General features: G+C 35.1%; 1 protein-coding gene and 2 pseudogenes across 1 annotated transcript; 1 reads left to right on the top strand and 2 right to left on the bottom strand.

Moving 5' to 3' along the window:
- Nucleotides 1-159: 159 nt before the first annotated feature.
- Nucleotides 160-1,588, bottom strand: LOC148197172 (putative receptor-like protein kinase At5g59700; annotated as a pseudogene).
- Nucleotides 1,589-10,717: 9,129 nt separating this feature from the next.
- On the top strand, nt 10,718-13,285 carry LOC124848420 (PI-PLC X domain-containing protein At5g67130-like). Its single transcript, XM_047326083.2, has 8 exons — nt 10,718-11,178; nt 11,269-11,391; nt 11,714-11,851; nt 11,968-12,066; nt 12,165-12,468; nt 12,629-12,852; nt 12,962-13,048; nt 13,139-13,285. Exons 1-8 carry the CDS (start codon nt 11,092-11,094, stop codon nt 13,178-13,180), a joined length of 1,104 nt encoding a protein of 367 aa, XP_047182039.2. The 5' UTR covers nt 10,718-11,091; the 3' UTR covers nt 13,181-13,285.
- A 155-nt stretch (nt 13,286-13,440) lies between these two features.
- Nucleotides 13,441-15,878, bottom strand: LOC148197171 (receptor-like protein kinase FERONIA pseudogene; annotated as a pseudogene).
- Between the last annotated feature and the right edge of the window lie 292 nt (nt 15,879-16,170).

Here is a 16,170-nt window from a genome sequence, read left to right as displayed (position 1 = left end):
ATATATAGCTTTTTCCTGTACATGTAAGTTACAAACAAAAACGCAGGAAAGATTATCCTTTTAAATCAAATACGCTCATAAGTAAAATGTACATGCATAGTGTTGTTTTCAAGACAACTTTCGCTAAAGGCTCGTATGGACTAATATTAACAAGAGACAAAGGAGGTAACCACTATTAAAATAGAGAGTTAATTTTAGAGTTTTTCATCTTCCAAATGCCATTGCCATTGCCAAACCAATATTACAAAAATTGAAAAGAAACATGAAAAATACAACAATAACCGTATTCTCTTCTTAATGCCATTGCCACTCAGCTTTTGTCATTTGTGTCTCAGTTCTAGGCTCATCACACTCCTTCACACATCTGCTCTCTCTTGCAACAAAAATGCATTTTCAAGAATCACTACCACTTCACCCATCGTTGGCCTCTCTTCAACTGATGCCAAACATCTCTGAACAATCTCAATGAACACTTTCCAACAAGCAGGTGCTATTTTTCCAATGAGAGATGGGTCAACAATCTTCTCAAGAACCCCCTTCCTTTCATCATCAAAGGCCCACTTAGCAAGGTACTCACATTCTCCACCTGGGGTTAAAAAACAAGCTTTCTTCCTACACAAAATCTCTAACATTACCACCCCAAAAGAGTACACATCTGATTTGTTTGATAACCTTCCAGTCATAAAATACTCCGGCTCCATGTATTCCAAACTAACCTCCAAGTTCTCCCTCAACTCAACTCTTGGTGGCTTTGGCCTTGACTCCTCTTGTGGGTGCTTCTTGCAAAGTCCAAAATCTGCCACTTTAGGCACCAAATTATGGTCCAAAAGAACGTTGCTTGATTTCACAGCACGGTGTATGATAGGTATCTTGGTTTCGAAGTAAATGTAGTGCAGTCCACGAGCCACCCCGATGCAGATGTTAAGTCTTTGTATCCATGACAAGGGAACAACACTGTTATTGTTGGTGCCATGCAAACAATCATGGAGGCTTCCATTGGAGACATAATCATACACAACAAACTTGTCATGTTTGTGATCACAGAAACCAACCAAAGGAACAACATTTGGGTGGTGTAGTTGACACAGAATCTTGACTTCGACCCTGAATTCTATATCACGATCTGGGCTTCTAGTCTTGAAGTGCTTGATGGCTACGTCTCCATGGCCTTTGAGGTGGGCTTTGTAGACCTGACATTGACCTTCTCCATTGACAATTAAACTCGGCATGAACCCATTTGTGGCTGCTTGAAGCTCAGCAAGAGAGAAGCGGTGACAGAGCTGTTCTATTGGATTACATTCGCTCGTGGTTTTGGATTTGTGGTGGTGAAAAATGGAAGAGAGCAAAAAGGAGCCATTTTTGGGTGGAATGGAATCCTGCGTCTGAAGAATATATAACTGAATGCTACTTACAAGATGCATGGTTCTCGCTGCTATGAATGGATGGATTGATTCAAACTATGGTCAAATTTGTGGGCTTGACTTGAAAACATGTGATCTTGAATGTGATTGCCATTGATTGCTGCAATTTGTCATCTGCCATTGGAAGAATTATCACGCACAAAGTCAAGTCTTGTGGAAATGTACACTGATCCCAAAGTAACATTGAACCTTTTAAGTACGAGAATGAGTATCTTGACACGCCTGTATATCAAATATATTCATTTGACATGTGTCATATCATTTATTTATAAAATGGTTTAATATGACTAGTTGAATAAAACTATTAATAGAATCCACAAAGTATCATTTTAGTGTGAAAATAAAAAATTGTGTCAAAAGTATTATTATTCTTTAATTATAACTTAAGTATGTGTTTTTTTTCCCATTATTTTGATTTTTGAAAAAAAAAACTTTCGAGACCGTGAATTCAAAATTTTAAAGTAAATAATACTTCAAATTAAGTAATTTATCCTAATGACATGGAAAAAAAAGTTTTAAAATTAACTTTCCCTCTCTTAAGTTTCGATTGAAGACTTATTTCAATACACTAAATAATAATTTAAATACATTTATATCTTTCAATCCTCCAAAATATATTTTAAAAATAAAAGAATTACAAAAGATATGGACTTTGAAGCAGAAGGCATAGACTTTGAAACTGAAAATAACTGCATTATTAAAGTCAGCTAAAATTAATTACTATGTGTATTGACATGATTTTTTTTTTCAAAAAGAAATTTCTTATGTTAAGGATAAAGTAGGATAATTAACTCTCTTTTTATCTTAGTTCCTCCATCATTATCATCATTATTTTTGTGGTGTTATCACTACTCTTGTTAAAATTATTGTTGTTTTTATCGTCACTTGTATCAGATTTTTTAAGCTTCCATTATTATTGTTATGGTAGGAACCGCAATCACCACCTCCACACGGTTATTACAACAACCGCAGCCACTTGTTTCCAAAAAATTTCCCACTATATTTCCACGTTTTCAAATCAATCTTATCATTATCATCATCATCTTCTGTCATCATTATAATCATATCACCTTATCTTAACAATTTAACAATTATCATTAGAATTAGATTGTCGTTAGAATTAGCGTTAAGATGTAATTATTGTCTACGATTGCAGTTCCATTATAACTACTTTCAATATTATTATTATCTCAAATATAAGGTGTATGTTCGAGGATATTTTGGTCAACGTATTTAGATGTATTTGACTTTTATTGTTTGAACATGTATTATGATGATTTGGTCGATTATGTATTGTTGTTTCTAATCTAAATATATTTTTTTTAACATAAAAATGGCAAGAACATATTATAATTATTGTAATCTAAAGTTGTTTGGAATATTAATAGAATATTATGTATAGAAGAATTATGTAAAATTGTTGTATTTGGGTTAGGACACCCAAATTGTCCTACTATTTATATATATTTTATTGATAAAATTATTATTATTATTATTATTAGGCTTAATACCTCTTTTTGTCCCTTTTTATAAACGAAATGTTCAAGTTCGTCCTACCTTTTTTAAAAAGTTTAATGTGGTCCCAAGTTGTGAAAAAAATGTCCAATTAAATCCTTTTTGGTCATGGCGTTAAATATTTAACGATCCAGCTGACAGCATGGAGTAATCTGTGCAACGTGACTGTTTACCTTCATAAGTGGCAGTTGACGTGAAAGTGGCAGTGATTAAAAATTCTGAGTTAGGGTTTGGGTATTCGAAATCGTGCCACCACCATCAACCCCTTGAGCAGCGCCGTTTTTGCGAGCTCCTTCGTGTTATGAAAGAACCACCAAACACAGCAAATCACACCACGCGAAAGAACCCAGAGTCGCGAATACCTAATCGCAGAAACCCTCCACGCACAGATCCAATGACCTAGAACAGCCACTACTGCTTCTCCTCAGAACCACCATCATCCACCTCATTACCTTCGTCCAATCCAGCACGCGAACCCTAAAATCGCAGAGTGTCAATCCCAAACCGCAAGAACCACGCGAAATGCAAATTGAAACCACCCAGACGCGAGTTCAGAACCCAATTCGGTTCTCCATTCGAAAGCCACAAATCAGAATCGCAATACCTACAAAACCCCAATTCGTTCATCAAGCTTCTCCAATCTACACCGCGAGTTCGAATCACCTACAGGAAAACCAAGAACAACTTGCAAAAACGGCGCTGCTCAAGTTCGTCCTCCCACCCCAAATCACGATTTCGAATACCCAAACCCTAACTCAGAATTTTTTAATCACTGCCACTGCCACGTTATGAAGGTAAACAGCCACATTGCACAGATCACTCCACGCTGTCAGCTGGATCGTTAAATATTTAACGCCGTGACCAAAAAGGATTTAATTGGACACTTTTTTCACAACTTGAGACCACATTGAACTTTTTAAAAAAGGTAGGATGAACTTGAACATTTCCCTTGTAAAGAGGAACAAAAAGAAGTATTAAGCCTTATTATTATTATTATTATTATTACATATTTTTTTTCATCATCTTAGTTATTATAATTATTACTATTATCATTACAACCTATCATTATCCACTTTTTATTAATCATAATATACATCAAACATTAGATAAATTTTATATTTACCTTACTCTTTATCTTATTTATGCTTTTATCTTATTTTATGGTATCCCGCAAACTAGTTCCACGAATTTGCATACCATATTTATCCTACATCATCAATTTATTTAACATGTCAGTGAACAAACATAGTACAATTAAAGAAAATAAAATAGAAATAAAATAACGTAGAAAAATCAGAACAAAAGTTAAATGTATATATAGAAAGTAAAACATAAATTAAATACAATAAAAAGAAATAAAATTAAAATTACGCGCCTCATTAACGATGCAAATTTGTAATACAACTGTAGGAAAAATTAAGAAAATAGAATGAAATCACATTTTCTTAAAAGCTAAAATTATCTTATATAAAAATAACAAAATATTTTTATATAAATTATTAGAAAGGAAGTTCAATAAACTAATTTCAGTTTTTTTATCCAAATATTTCTTAAACTCATTAAGTTTTTACCGCCAGCCCAAGTTATCATTGTTGGTTTCGTGGAATTATAAAAATCCAAAATGTGTCACATTATTTTTGAAAAATATCTTTTTAATTAGAAAAAAGAAAATAGACTAATATATTTTTGATTTTTTAATTTTAATGTAAAATTGAAATTGATTTCAATATGAAAAATTTAATACATTTTAATTCTCAAATCTTAAATGTAACATTCCATTTTTAACAGTAAAATACTACTAAAATGAATATTATATATTATAAATTAACTACTATAAGAAACAAACCTACGAAAGTCAATATCTACACATGCAGATTCGTCCGACTTCTATTCTGAATCCCCTTGATCACCTACCGCATAAGTAACTGAAACAAATGTCTCCCCAAGCTCACACCAATCAAGTGATCATCGCAAAAGAGAAAACATACAAAAATAGACAACATAAAATCAAGGGTAAGCTAGATACAAAACAATACATTATAAGTTTAAAGCATTTCACATAAGAATCATATATAGTTTAATCCAATCCAAACATCTTATCATACAAAGACCTAAATCGACTATCCGGACCTAGAATAATTACCGAGCTATGGCGGGTTGTGCACTCGTGGTGGCCTCTACTGCTTTGCAAAGCCATAGTCAATGGGTTTCACCCTACCACACTCACGAGGTTAGTATGTTCCGGGCCTTAGAGCATACTGGAAGCCTCCAAGACTAAGACCTCCTGCTACTCCTCACGACATGGATCAATCCTCTCTACATGAGAATGAAAGACCATTGGAGTTTCAGGATAACCCCAAGACTGAGCTCTCTACAATCATTCTAAACATACTTGAACCTCACCAAGAGGATTCACTTTGGAACACAACATAGGGCACCACCATGTAACCTCTCCGTGAGGATTATGGAATTACAACCATACTTTGAAATCACATACTTTCACTTGTAAATTCACTCATAATAATACTCAATTATATATTACCATACACCATCAAACACACTTCACAATACATGCAACACTTGACTTAATTCAACTCAAGACAGAGAAATAAAGAGTAGACTAACTCAAACCTTTCACTCAACGCACCCTATTCGTAGTGTGAAACCAGGAGTTTCTTGCATAGCGACATGTCTCGCTGTGTGAATTAACTCGCAGAGATACCAAACCTCAACCCCTCGCATAGCGCCCCAGGTCGCTATGCGAAAGCCCAAACAGAGACAAAAACCCTCAATCACTCGCTATGCGCTCCCTTTTACTATTCGAATTAAACTGACAGTGATCCTAAACCATCACCAGTCGAACAACGCCCAGATTCACTATGCGAATCATCAGACAGAGATCAATCCTCTCCAATCACTTGCACAACACACCAACTCGTTGTGTGAATGACCGAACAAAGAGCACCATATGAGGACTTGCTGTGCGAAACCATTCGCTCATCGAGTCTGCATAATTTGCAGAACGAAATTCTGCAGAATTATGCAACTCAAACACCAATTATCATTTTTAACTATTTTTCCCAACTTCTAACACCCCTAGATTGTGTTATATACCTAATTAAACTTGTCTAAGTGATTCTAAACCTTCCTACCATCAATCTAAAGTGGTTATGAACCAAATCCTACTCTAAAACCTCAAATTCCTCAACTTAAAGACCCAAATTCAATTCTACCACTTTGCACATGTTTTTTTTTTACCATTTTAATGACTTAAACAAGTCACATTTGACTTACCTAAACTATCCCAACAGACCAATTGAGCTCTCAATTCCAATTTCTCATTTTCACTACCTTACTTCGTCACCAATGACTTCAAACAATTATATATCACTTCAATTTCAAACTAAACACATTATTAACAGATTTTAAACCTTTCACACTATTAGAAAGTGGGTTTTAAGCCTAACTCAACCCCACAAAACCGGCTTGTAAGGTGAGGTTTGCACCTCACTTATATTATAATTTAGCTTTATCTCTAGTCGATGTGGGACTTCCAACACACCTTCACGCCGAGGTATAGACATCTCGTGCGTGATAGTAGAAATTGGGTGGTCCGATAACGGCCCGATAGCGGGTGGAATAGAAGAATAGAATGCCCACTTAGAACTCGCTAGGATAGGCTCTAACCATGGCTCTGATACCATATTAGAAAGTGGGTTTTAAGCCTAACTCAACCCCACAAAACCGGCTTGTAAGGTGAGGTTTGCACCTCATTTATATATTATAATTTGGCCTTATCTCGAGTCGATGTGGGACTTCCAACACACCCCCTTCACGCCGAGGTATAGACATCTCGTGCGTGATAGTAGAAATTGGGTGGTCCAATAACGGCCCGATTGCGGGTGGAAGAGAAGAATAGAATGCCCACTTAGAACTCGCTAGGATAGGCTCTAACCATGGCTCTGATACCATATTAGAAGGTGGGTTTAAGCCTAACTCAACCCCACAAAACCGGCTTGTAGGGTGAGGTTTGCACCTTAATTATATATTATAATTTGGCCTTATCTCTAGTCGATGTGAAGTCCCACATCGACTAGAGATAAGGTCAATTCTTACTTTATAAGTGGATGCAAACCTCACCCTACAAGCCGGTTTTGTGGGGTTGAGTTAGGCTTAAAACCCACTTTCTAACATGGTATCAGAGCCATGGTTAGAGCCTATCTTAGCGACTTCTAAGTGGGCATTCTATTCTTCTATTCCACCCGCTATCGGGCCGTTATCGGACCATCCAATTTCTACTATCACGCACGAGATGTCTATACCTCGGCGTGAAGGGGGTGTGTTGGAAGTCCCACATCGACTAGAGATAAGGCCAAATTATAATATATAAGTGAGGTGCAAACCTCACCCTACAAGCCGGTTTTGTGGGGTTGAGTTAGGCTTAAACCCACCTTCTAATACACACCACCAATTACATATCATACAACATCCAATCATGTTTAATTACACAAATCATCAATTTGCACATTATCACATTCAAGTTACACATCACATATATTAAAAATATCCAATTCAGTTCAACCAACTCAATACTCAAAATTTCATCATGCATATACTACAAATTTAATTCAAAACAAATCTAGCTTCCCTTACCTAAGAGAAACGCAACACAACTCTAGAGAACCCTGACCGATGCTTCCATCGCAAGAAAACTCTACAAAAACCTACAACTCACCGATTGGTGATTGGAGAGAAATCTAAGAACCTAAATTGAGTTCAAAATTGAAGAAGAGAGACTCTTGATCCATGCAAACAGAATTCCTCCGCAGGATCAAGAACCATAAACACCAAAGAAAGGGCTTTACCACTTACCTACTTGATTCAACCAATTGATCGGTCAGATTGGTAACCCTCAACGCCAAGATCACCTAGACACTTCCTGATCGTCGAACAGACACCCTAAATGAGAGAAGATATAGAGAGAAGGCAGAAAACTCTAGGTGAATAAGGTTATAGAGAGATAGAAGTGTTTTAGATAATGAACCGAGCTTTAGAAAGTTCTATTTATATTATAAGATTATTTTAAAGTAACTTGCTCGTTTCATTATTTTAATACACTTATTTACTCTAATATTCTATTTTCTAGGTTCTTACATTAAAAATAAATTATTATACTTTTTTAATCGGAACATATTAAATTTTTTTGACATAACTAACATTAAAATAAAAATATATTAAATAATATAAACAACACAAATATTAATATGAAATGTATTTAATAGATTATATTTATTTACTTTTAAAATTTGTCGATTAATATTAAAATTTTATAAATTCTAAACTAAAATTTAAGAGCTAAAAACATACTTAATAAAAAAATTGTTTATTTTTTAAGTAATGAATACATCTAAATGAAAAATAATATTAACGTAATATTCGTTGTTTTGAGAAGCACTTAGCTACTACCACCAAGTGTATTTGGGTAAAATCTTTTCATTATTGGTTTTCGCGTAAAAGTTAAATATAACAGTATACAAATGTTATGCATGGTTGCCACGTGTCTTGAACCCTGATCTATACATAGCTGAAAGTTGAAAAGGGCTGATACATATATCTAATTAATTGTCTAATTCGGAATTTGGATGCATGTGTGGCTTGTTTTATGGTCATTTCTTTTTCTCAAAGTCTATTATTATATCTTCAATGAGTTGGATTAGTCTAAGAAATTAGTGGAATGAAAGAAATTAAAATTTTGTATTTACTTTTAGAAAGGTTTTCTAATATATTAATCAGTGGAGATAACTTATAAATGGTACACTATACAAATAAGATTAATCATGTATGCTTGACATGTTTATTGCACATATTGGTTTGAATTACTTCTCTCTCATGTAAATAAAGGATTATTTTAAGAAATGTTTGTAAATTATTTTTTAAAAAAGAAATATAAAAAAAAAACTTCTTTACAAAATTAGCTTAAGTTAAAAATAAGCTTTAAATAAATTATATATAACAACTTTTACAAATTAGTTTTTGTATTTTTATTTATTTTAAAAAATTATTTTTTAAATGGATATTTAAGATAAGATATGTTTAAAAAGATATATTTAGGTGAGTGGTATCAACGTTTTTCACATCTCTAGCTATCAGTGTTGAAATGTTGTCCACATGAATTCCAACCAGTTACGTAAATTGAAAATTTTATAACTTAAATTTCTTTCTATGGAAATGTTGTCCACATGATTCAATCCAGTTATGTGGATTGAAAATTTATAACATATTGTTTCTATAAAAAGTTTGAAAAAAGAAAGAAAGACAAACGGTAAAATAAAATTTTCTAAAAACTAAAATTAATTTCTATACAGGAGTTAAAATTTAAAATATAAGAAAATTTAATTTGAACTTTTCTATTTTTAATTTTATAAACAAATTCTAAACATAATCCTAATACAAATAATAAGGTTTTAGTAATGCAATATTTCTTTTTTATAATTGTCAATATAAATAAGAAAGTTAAAGTATAGTATCGGTAAAAGTGGATGTAAGAAGACATAAGTCGTCGACGCTAAGTTGCATCGCTACTGTATATGCTAAAGCATAAAAAAATATATATTAATTCTTTATAATAATAGAATATAATAAAATATTTTAAAAAATCTAACGTCAGCTAAGCTAATGTACTATAAAGAACTATTACATTTCTTTTATATCTTAGCCTCAACATATGAACCTGAATGTTTCTAGTCATTCCAATACCCGTCTCGGTCATCCTAGTACATTTAATTAAATCATTAAATTATTTTTAATTGTATTATTCAATCAAGCGATATATATATTTTTTGTATAAATAAATAATCCCTTATAATATATTTTTTTCGTTTTAACATATTATGAATAACATTTGTTATATTACTTTAAAACATAATTAATTTTTTATTAATATTATTTCAAGAAAATTATTCAATATAAAGAATGATAAAATATATTTATATATTTATGATTATATATTTATCATTCTATATGTAAAGAATGATAAAATTTATTAGTATACGATGAATAATATATTAGTTTTAAATTTATATTATTTTTTTAATTACTTTATTTATACTAAATAATAAATATATTACTTAATTAAATTTTTTGTTTACTGGATTCTAATTTTTAAAAATTTTTATTACCTTTCTCGTATCAATTAATATTTTTATTTTCTTAATTTTATTTAACTATACTTAGTAATACATTTTAAAAATAATTAATAAAAATGGTCAAATATTTAAAAATTATATATATTTTGCTAGGAACATGGAATAATATTTATCATAAATTAACAAGAGAAATATATTTAAATCAATAAAAAGAGGATTATCTCCCCTTGTAGCAATAGCCTCTAGGAATAAACACAAATGCCAAGAATGTATACACGTATGAATCATCCATAAATCTTGAATTGATTGCTATGAATATGATTGTTGTATAATTAAAGTCAGAACTAAAAAAGAAAAGAAAAAGAGAGTGGAACTCAAACCAATACAAAAGACAAAATGTTTATTTAATTATTATATTATAAGTTATCTTTTGTCCGTAAAGCTACTCAATATATATAGAGACATGGGTAAATTTATATTTATTTCTTTCTTTATAAAGCTGTCCACTGTATTAATTATACCAGCATCGATAATGGTTGAAGAACAACCACCAGTAACCACAACCTTATATTTGACAAAACCAATGCTTATATAAATGTATTCAACCACCAACCTAGAGCAAGTGTTCTTTGCTTACCAAAATATCTTATACTTTCTGTCCTCCAAAGTCCAAATTAATTATTAAAAATTCAAAAATAGCACTTCAACCGTTGGTGTTGTTCTTTATAGTTCGGCGATAGGTATGAAAACTGAAAAGTTAACAAACCTTTCACACTCTCATTAGTCTAGCACTAAAACTATTGTCTTGAATTGATTTGTCTCCAATTATTAATGAATGCAACATACCCTCTTTCCCTTTCTATCCGGGAGTTCCTTTTTCTTCCTTACCCAAAACAGAAAATCCACCATTGCATGTTTTTTTCACTATAAATTTGACACCTTTTTTGTGATTATCTTTGCTCATTCACCCATTTCAATTCCTTTCACGAATCCCACAAGTCATTGTACAAATGGGTTTTCGTGTGTTCTTGCTTTTGGCTGTCATGCTTCCGCTGTGTTATCGTGTTGATGCTGCTTGCTCTAATGGAAACTGCAAGGTTTGTACCCTACCTCATTTGCTTTGAATTATGCCTTTAATTTCTCTGTTTTCAACTTTTTTATCATATTCTTTCCGAATCTTTGATCAGCTAGATGATGAGTGCTCGTCTAATGGTGATTGTGAAGCCGGACTCTACTGCTTTTCTTGCCCATTTGGGTATTTAGGCTCTAGGTGTGTGAGATCTTCCATCACAGATCAATTCAAGCTCATTGTAAGATCCCAATTCCTAAATGTCAAAGTTCTTAACATGCTATCACCAAGTTATATAAATTCTGAGACACTTGGGGTGATTCAGATTCTGGTGGGGTAGGCCAGAAACTGATTCCAGTTCCATTATTTTATATTATCTGAACATTAACTGCCTCTTTTGGAAAAATGTAAAAAAAAATAAAAATCAGTAAGTTGCATTTTTTCAGTTTGGATACCAAATGCCAGTGCACATTCTCTGTTCTTTTGTTTCCGAATCTTTAAATTCAGCCTTTAGAGGTGTTTAATCTTAATCTGTTGTTTATTGATTGTTTTTTTCTGTTTAGAATAACTCCCTACCCTTCAACAAATATGCATTTTTGACAACGCATAACGCATTTGCCATTGATGGAGAACCATCACACACAAAAGTGCCTCGAGCTACCATCACTAACCAAGAAGACAGTGTAACCCAGCAGCTAAAGGTATATTATTATGTAATTCACTATTACTATGCTTAGCTTCTTCTAATTTTCCTGATGTTCTGCCTCTTACAAGAGCTTAAACTCACTATTTTCTTCCGTCAATGCTTCATTTGTAGAATGGAGTTAGAGCACTAATGCTAGATACATATGATTTTAATGGAGCGGTGTGGTTGTGTCATTCATTTCAAGGCCAGTGCTATGACTTCACAGCTTTTGTATGTAAAATTCATCTTCCCACTTCTGTTTCTTTACAAACACTAATGACCAACAAGTTCCTCTACACCAATACCCTAACTTTATAATCAACAAGTAGGAACCAGCTATAGATACACTGAAGGAAATTGCAGCTTTTCTATCAGCCAATCCAACAGAAATTGTCACGCTCATATTGGAAGATTATGTTAAAACGCCAAAAGGATTGACAAAAGTCTTCACGGACGCTGGTTTGATGAAGTTTTGGTTTCCTGTGACTAGAATGCCAAAGAAAGGAGGAAACTGGCCTCTAGTGAGCGATATGGTTGCAAAAAATCAAAGATTACTAGTGTTCACATCCGTCAGGGCTAAAGAACAAAGTGAAGGCATTGCATACCAGTGGAATTACATGGTTGAAAATCAGTGTAAGATCACACCAACTTCTAAAGCTTCTCTGTTCTTTATTGTGTAATAGGCACTGGTTAATTAAAGGAAAAATACCAAAAGGTAGAGTGTGCATTATGGTATACATTTATTCTTCCTTACATTGTCAGTTTTCATTTTTGATGTTCTTAAATTCATCAGATGGGGATGGTGGAAGAAAAGCAGGAAGCTGTCCAAGTAGAGCAGAATCTGCTCCTCTTAATGACAAGAGCAAGTCCTTGGTGTTGGTAAACTATTTTCGGTCTGCTCCATTTAAGGCAATCACATGTGAAGATAACTCTGGAGGTCTCATTGACATGCTACAAACCTGTTATGTTGCTGCTGGCAACAGGTGGGCTAATTATGTTGCTGTTGACTATTACAAGGTAGAACTTTGCCATATTTTTTTTTTCACTACTAATTTTTGTTGTTGAAGGATACACTGTTTTATTCATTCATGCCAATACCAATTATAATTTGGGGATCATTGTGCAGAGAAGTGAAGGAGGAGGTTCCTTTAAAGCTGTGGATACTCTCAATGGGAAGCTCTTGTGCGGTTGTAATGATGTTCATGCCTGTGTGGTAAAGATTTTCAGTCTTACTTTCTAGAAAGAAACATGAAGTTATTACATAACTGTCCAACAATTGAATTATGATTCTTTTCATTTTCAGCCTGGATCTACTTCACAAGCTTGCTCAGCAAAGAAAGCATAGCAACAAGCTTCCTCAATTGTCTAGATTAAGAGTCTTTTTAACTGTAGTAACTTGTTTTCATCCCCTTATGTCTGCTTCGATACAATACAAATACTATTTTATGCAGCCAGCCAGTTTTACCAGATTATATGTTTGGTTCACAACTACAAATGTGTAATACTAGTTACCAGAAAAGAATATCTTTTAAGGTGGAAGTGACATTTATAGGAAACCTTGGATGTTTCAAGATGAAGATACATATTTCACAAGCTTGTTCGGCATTGAAGAACCCCCTTTTTTTAATCATTGTCCTTAAATGCAAAGGATTGTACAAGTTCAGCTTGTTAAAACAACAAAGAAATCAACCGTAAAAAGAATGGTTGTAAAAACTCAACCTTCCTAAAACAACAATAAAATATCTGCGTTTGTTAGAACCATCGTATTAAACTCGTCTCATCAAAATCGTTGATCCAAGAAATGAAGTAATTCAATCTGCCTAACCAGACAATGGGTTTTTGGTATTGGAATACGCCTCGCTAATATCTGCAATTTCTTGTAGTTGCAGAGCATACTTAAGGTTCCCAACCACATCATTCATGGACGGTCTAAGCGTCCCGATTTCCGACAAACAGCTCACCCCAATCTTGCAAAACATTCTAAAGCATTTGGGCGCGATCTTCCCATTCAAGCTGGGGTCCAATATCTGTGCCATGGTTCCTTTTTGGTAACAGTACCTAACCCAATTACAAAGCGACTCTTGTATCGGCTCCGCGGTGCGGATCAGCGGCGGACGAGCGCAAAGTACCTCAAACAACACTACCCCGAAAGAGTACACGTCAGACTTTTCCGTCAAAAATTGCCGTTTATAATATTCTGGGTCTATATACCCAAAGCTACCCTTCATGGCGGTGTCGCAGACATGAGCCTTGGACTCAACTATGGGTCCAATTCTGGAAAGCCCAAAGTCCGAAACCTTAGCCACCCACTCCTCATCCAACAAGATGTTCGTGGTTTTCACGTCGCTGTGGATGATCGTGTATGTTTTGGCGCAACAGTGGAGATAATGAAGCGCCTGCGCTGCGTCGATACAAATCTGCAAGCGTCGCTTCCATGGCAACGGAGGTTTCTCGCTGTTGTAGAGATGGTCGCGGAGGTTGCCACGAGCCATGAAACTATAGACCAGGATCAGCTCCTCCTTGCTGTTGCAGTAACCGATGAGTGGAACGAGATTGCGATGGCGGAGCTGCGAGAGCAACTCGATCTCATTCAGAAACTCTTTAGCGCCCTGCTTTGAACCCGGTTTGTGGCGCTTGATAGCCACCTCCATCTCGTTCAGGAACTTTGTAGGGCCATTTGAACCCGGTCTGAAATGCTTAAGTGCCACCGGCATGAAAATTCTGCGGATGGTGCCCCTGTACACGTGGCCAAATCCCCCGACGCCGACGACGGCAGCGTCGTCAAAGTTGTTGGTGGCGGCTTTGATCTCGACGAGGGATAAGCGCCGGCAGATGAGCGTGTTGGTTGACAGTTCGTGTGCATTTGTTGGCAGTTGGTATACATTGGTTGAGAACGAGCGTAAATTGAACTTGGATAATAAGCACCAAACGACGGCGAAACCAACAAACGAGACCAAGACGAATACCACCCCTGCTATGATAATTTTCTGTTTTGTGGTGTAATTCGTTTCGTTTACGATTGATAAGACGTTCCTTCTCTTTCCGACCGCAAGACCGTTCTGCACGTTCGGTCTGGCGAGGTTGTTGGAGTCGCTGATTTTGAAGATCTCGGCACCGTTGAAGCACGGATTGCTCGAATTCAAATAAGGATGCAATTGGAGCGAGAGACTAACCTTTTCCTGAATATCCTTTTTGGGAATCAAAAGGACGAAATTTCTCTGCACAGCGAGACCTTTACCTTGGTTGCTCCATCTCATAACCTCAGCGTGATCCTCAGCCAGGTCGCTCCCTATGTAAATGCAGAACACCCTGTCAGCGATGTTAGTAATGTTCTGGTCAAGTTTACAAAAATGGAGGCTAACCAAGTAGTAGAAGCCAGAGTCAACGGGGAAGTCCCAAGTCAACTTAGGTGATCTCTTCGTGATACACGCTGTTCTGTAATAGAGATCGCTTGGGATGGAAAATAACTCGATTCCGTTGATGAGAGCGTGGGAGTTAGGCTGTGAGGGAGTGCAGCTGAGGTTGAGTGTCTCACTGTTGTGAACGTTGACCACGTATTCTCTGAACATGGTTTCCGAGTCTTCTGCGTCGGCGTTGAAACTGTAGAGAGTGAACTGGTTGCAATGAACGGTGAAGGATGCTTGTGTACGGGGAAAGGAAGGGTAAGAAGCTGGGTAGAAGAAGAGGCGAAGAAATAGGAGCCTGGGGTTACCGGGAAGGAATAATTGAACTGGGAACGAGACACACGTGCCGTGTTGTAGGGTACTTGAAGGGTGGAATTAGGTTGTGGTGTTGTTGGGTTAGCGGAAACGGTGTTGTCTTGATTAGAGAAGAACATTGAACCTGTGTCCCCTGTCCATGTTCTTTCACCGTCGTAGGATGTTCCAGTGGCGCCGCAACTGATTGTGAAATTGTTAACTGTGGTGTGAGCTTGGAGGTGCGTAAAGAGAAAGAGGTGGAGGAAGAATTTGAAGGGGGTCACACTGTTGAACCTCATTATTAGGGTTAAGTCGTATTGTGAAGGCTCGATGTTCTCGTTTACTATAAGTTTAGGAGTTGCTGAGAAGCACACAAAACAAAGGAAGGATCGTTGTACTGAGCGAAACCTGAAAGGAATTTCGTCTCAATCCTCATATTTGGAAATCTAGTCTAATTATGCAGATACACTAACATTTCAGTTTTTATTAAATACTATATAACACTAGTAGTAGTGCTTAATATTTCTTTCACTTAAAAAATAAAATATTTAAAATAATCACCTAAGTAAAACTATTCCAATTTTATTAAGGCTTAATTACCTACTTAGTTCCCATGTTCGGAGGTAATTTGCTGTTT

This window comes from Vigna umbellata, chromosome 6 (genome assembly GCF_029865625.1).
Source record: "Vigna umbellata cultivar VRB3 chromosome 6, Vumbellata_1.0, whole genome shotgun sequence".
Lineage (NCBI taxonomy): Eukaryota > Viridiplantae > Streptophyta > Magnoliopsida > Fabales > Fabaceae > Vigna > Vigna umbellata.
The sequence above is the reverse complement of the archived record's forward strand: the minus strand, read 5'-3'. Positions and strand labels throughout refer to the sequence as shown.

Bases quoted from the DNA above. Each gene is read 5' to 3' on its own strand.
- LOC124848420 (XM_047326083.2), top strand. From the start codon at position 11,092: ATGGGTTTTCGTGTGTTCTTGCTTTTGGCTGTCATGCTTCCGCTGTGT. The intron at 11,179-11,268 runs GTTTGTACCCTA...ATCTTTGATCAG, and splicing joins GCTCTAATGGAAACTGCAAG to CTAGATGATGAGTGCTCGTC. The intron at 11,392-11,713 runs GTAAGATCCCAA...TTTTCTGTTTAG, and splicing joins CAGATCAATTCAAGCTCATT to AATAACTCCCTACCCTTCAA.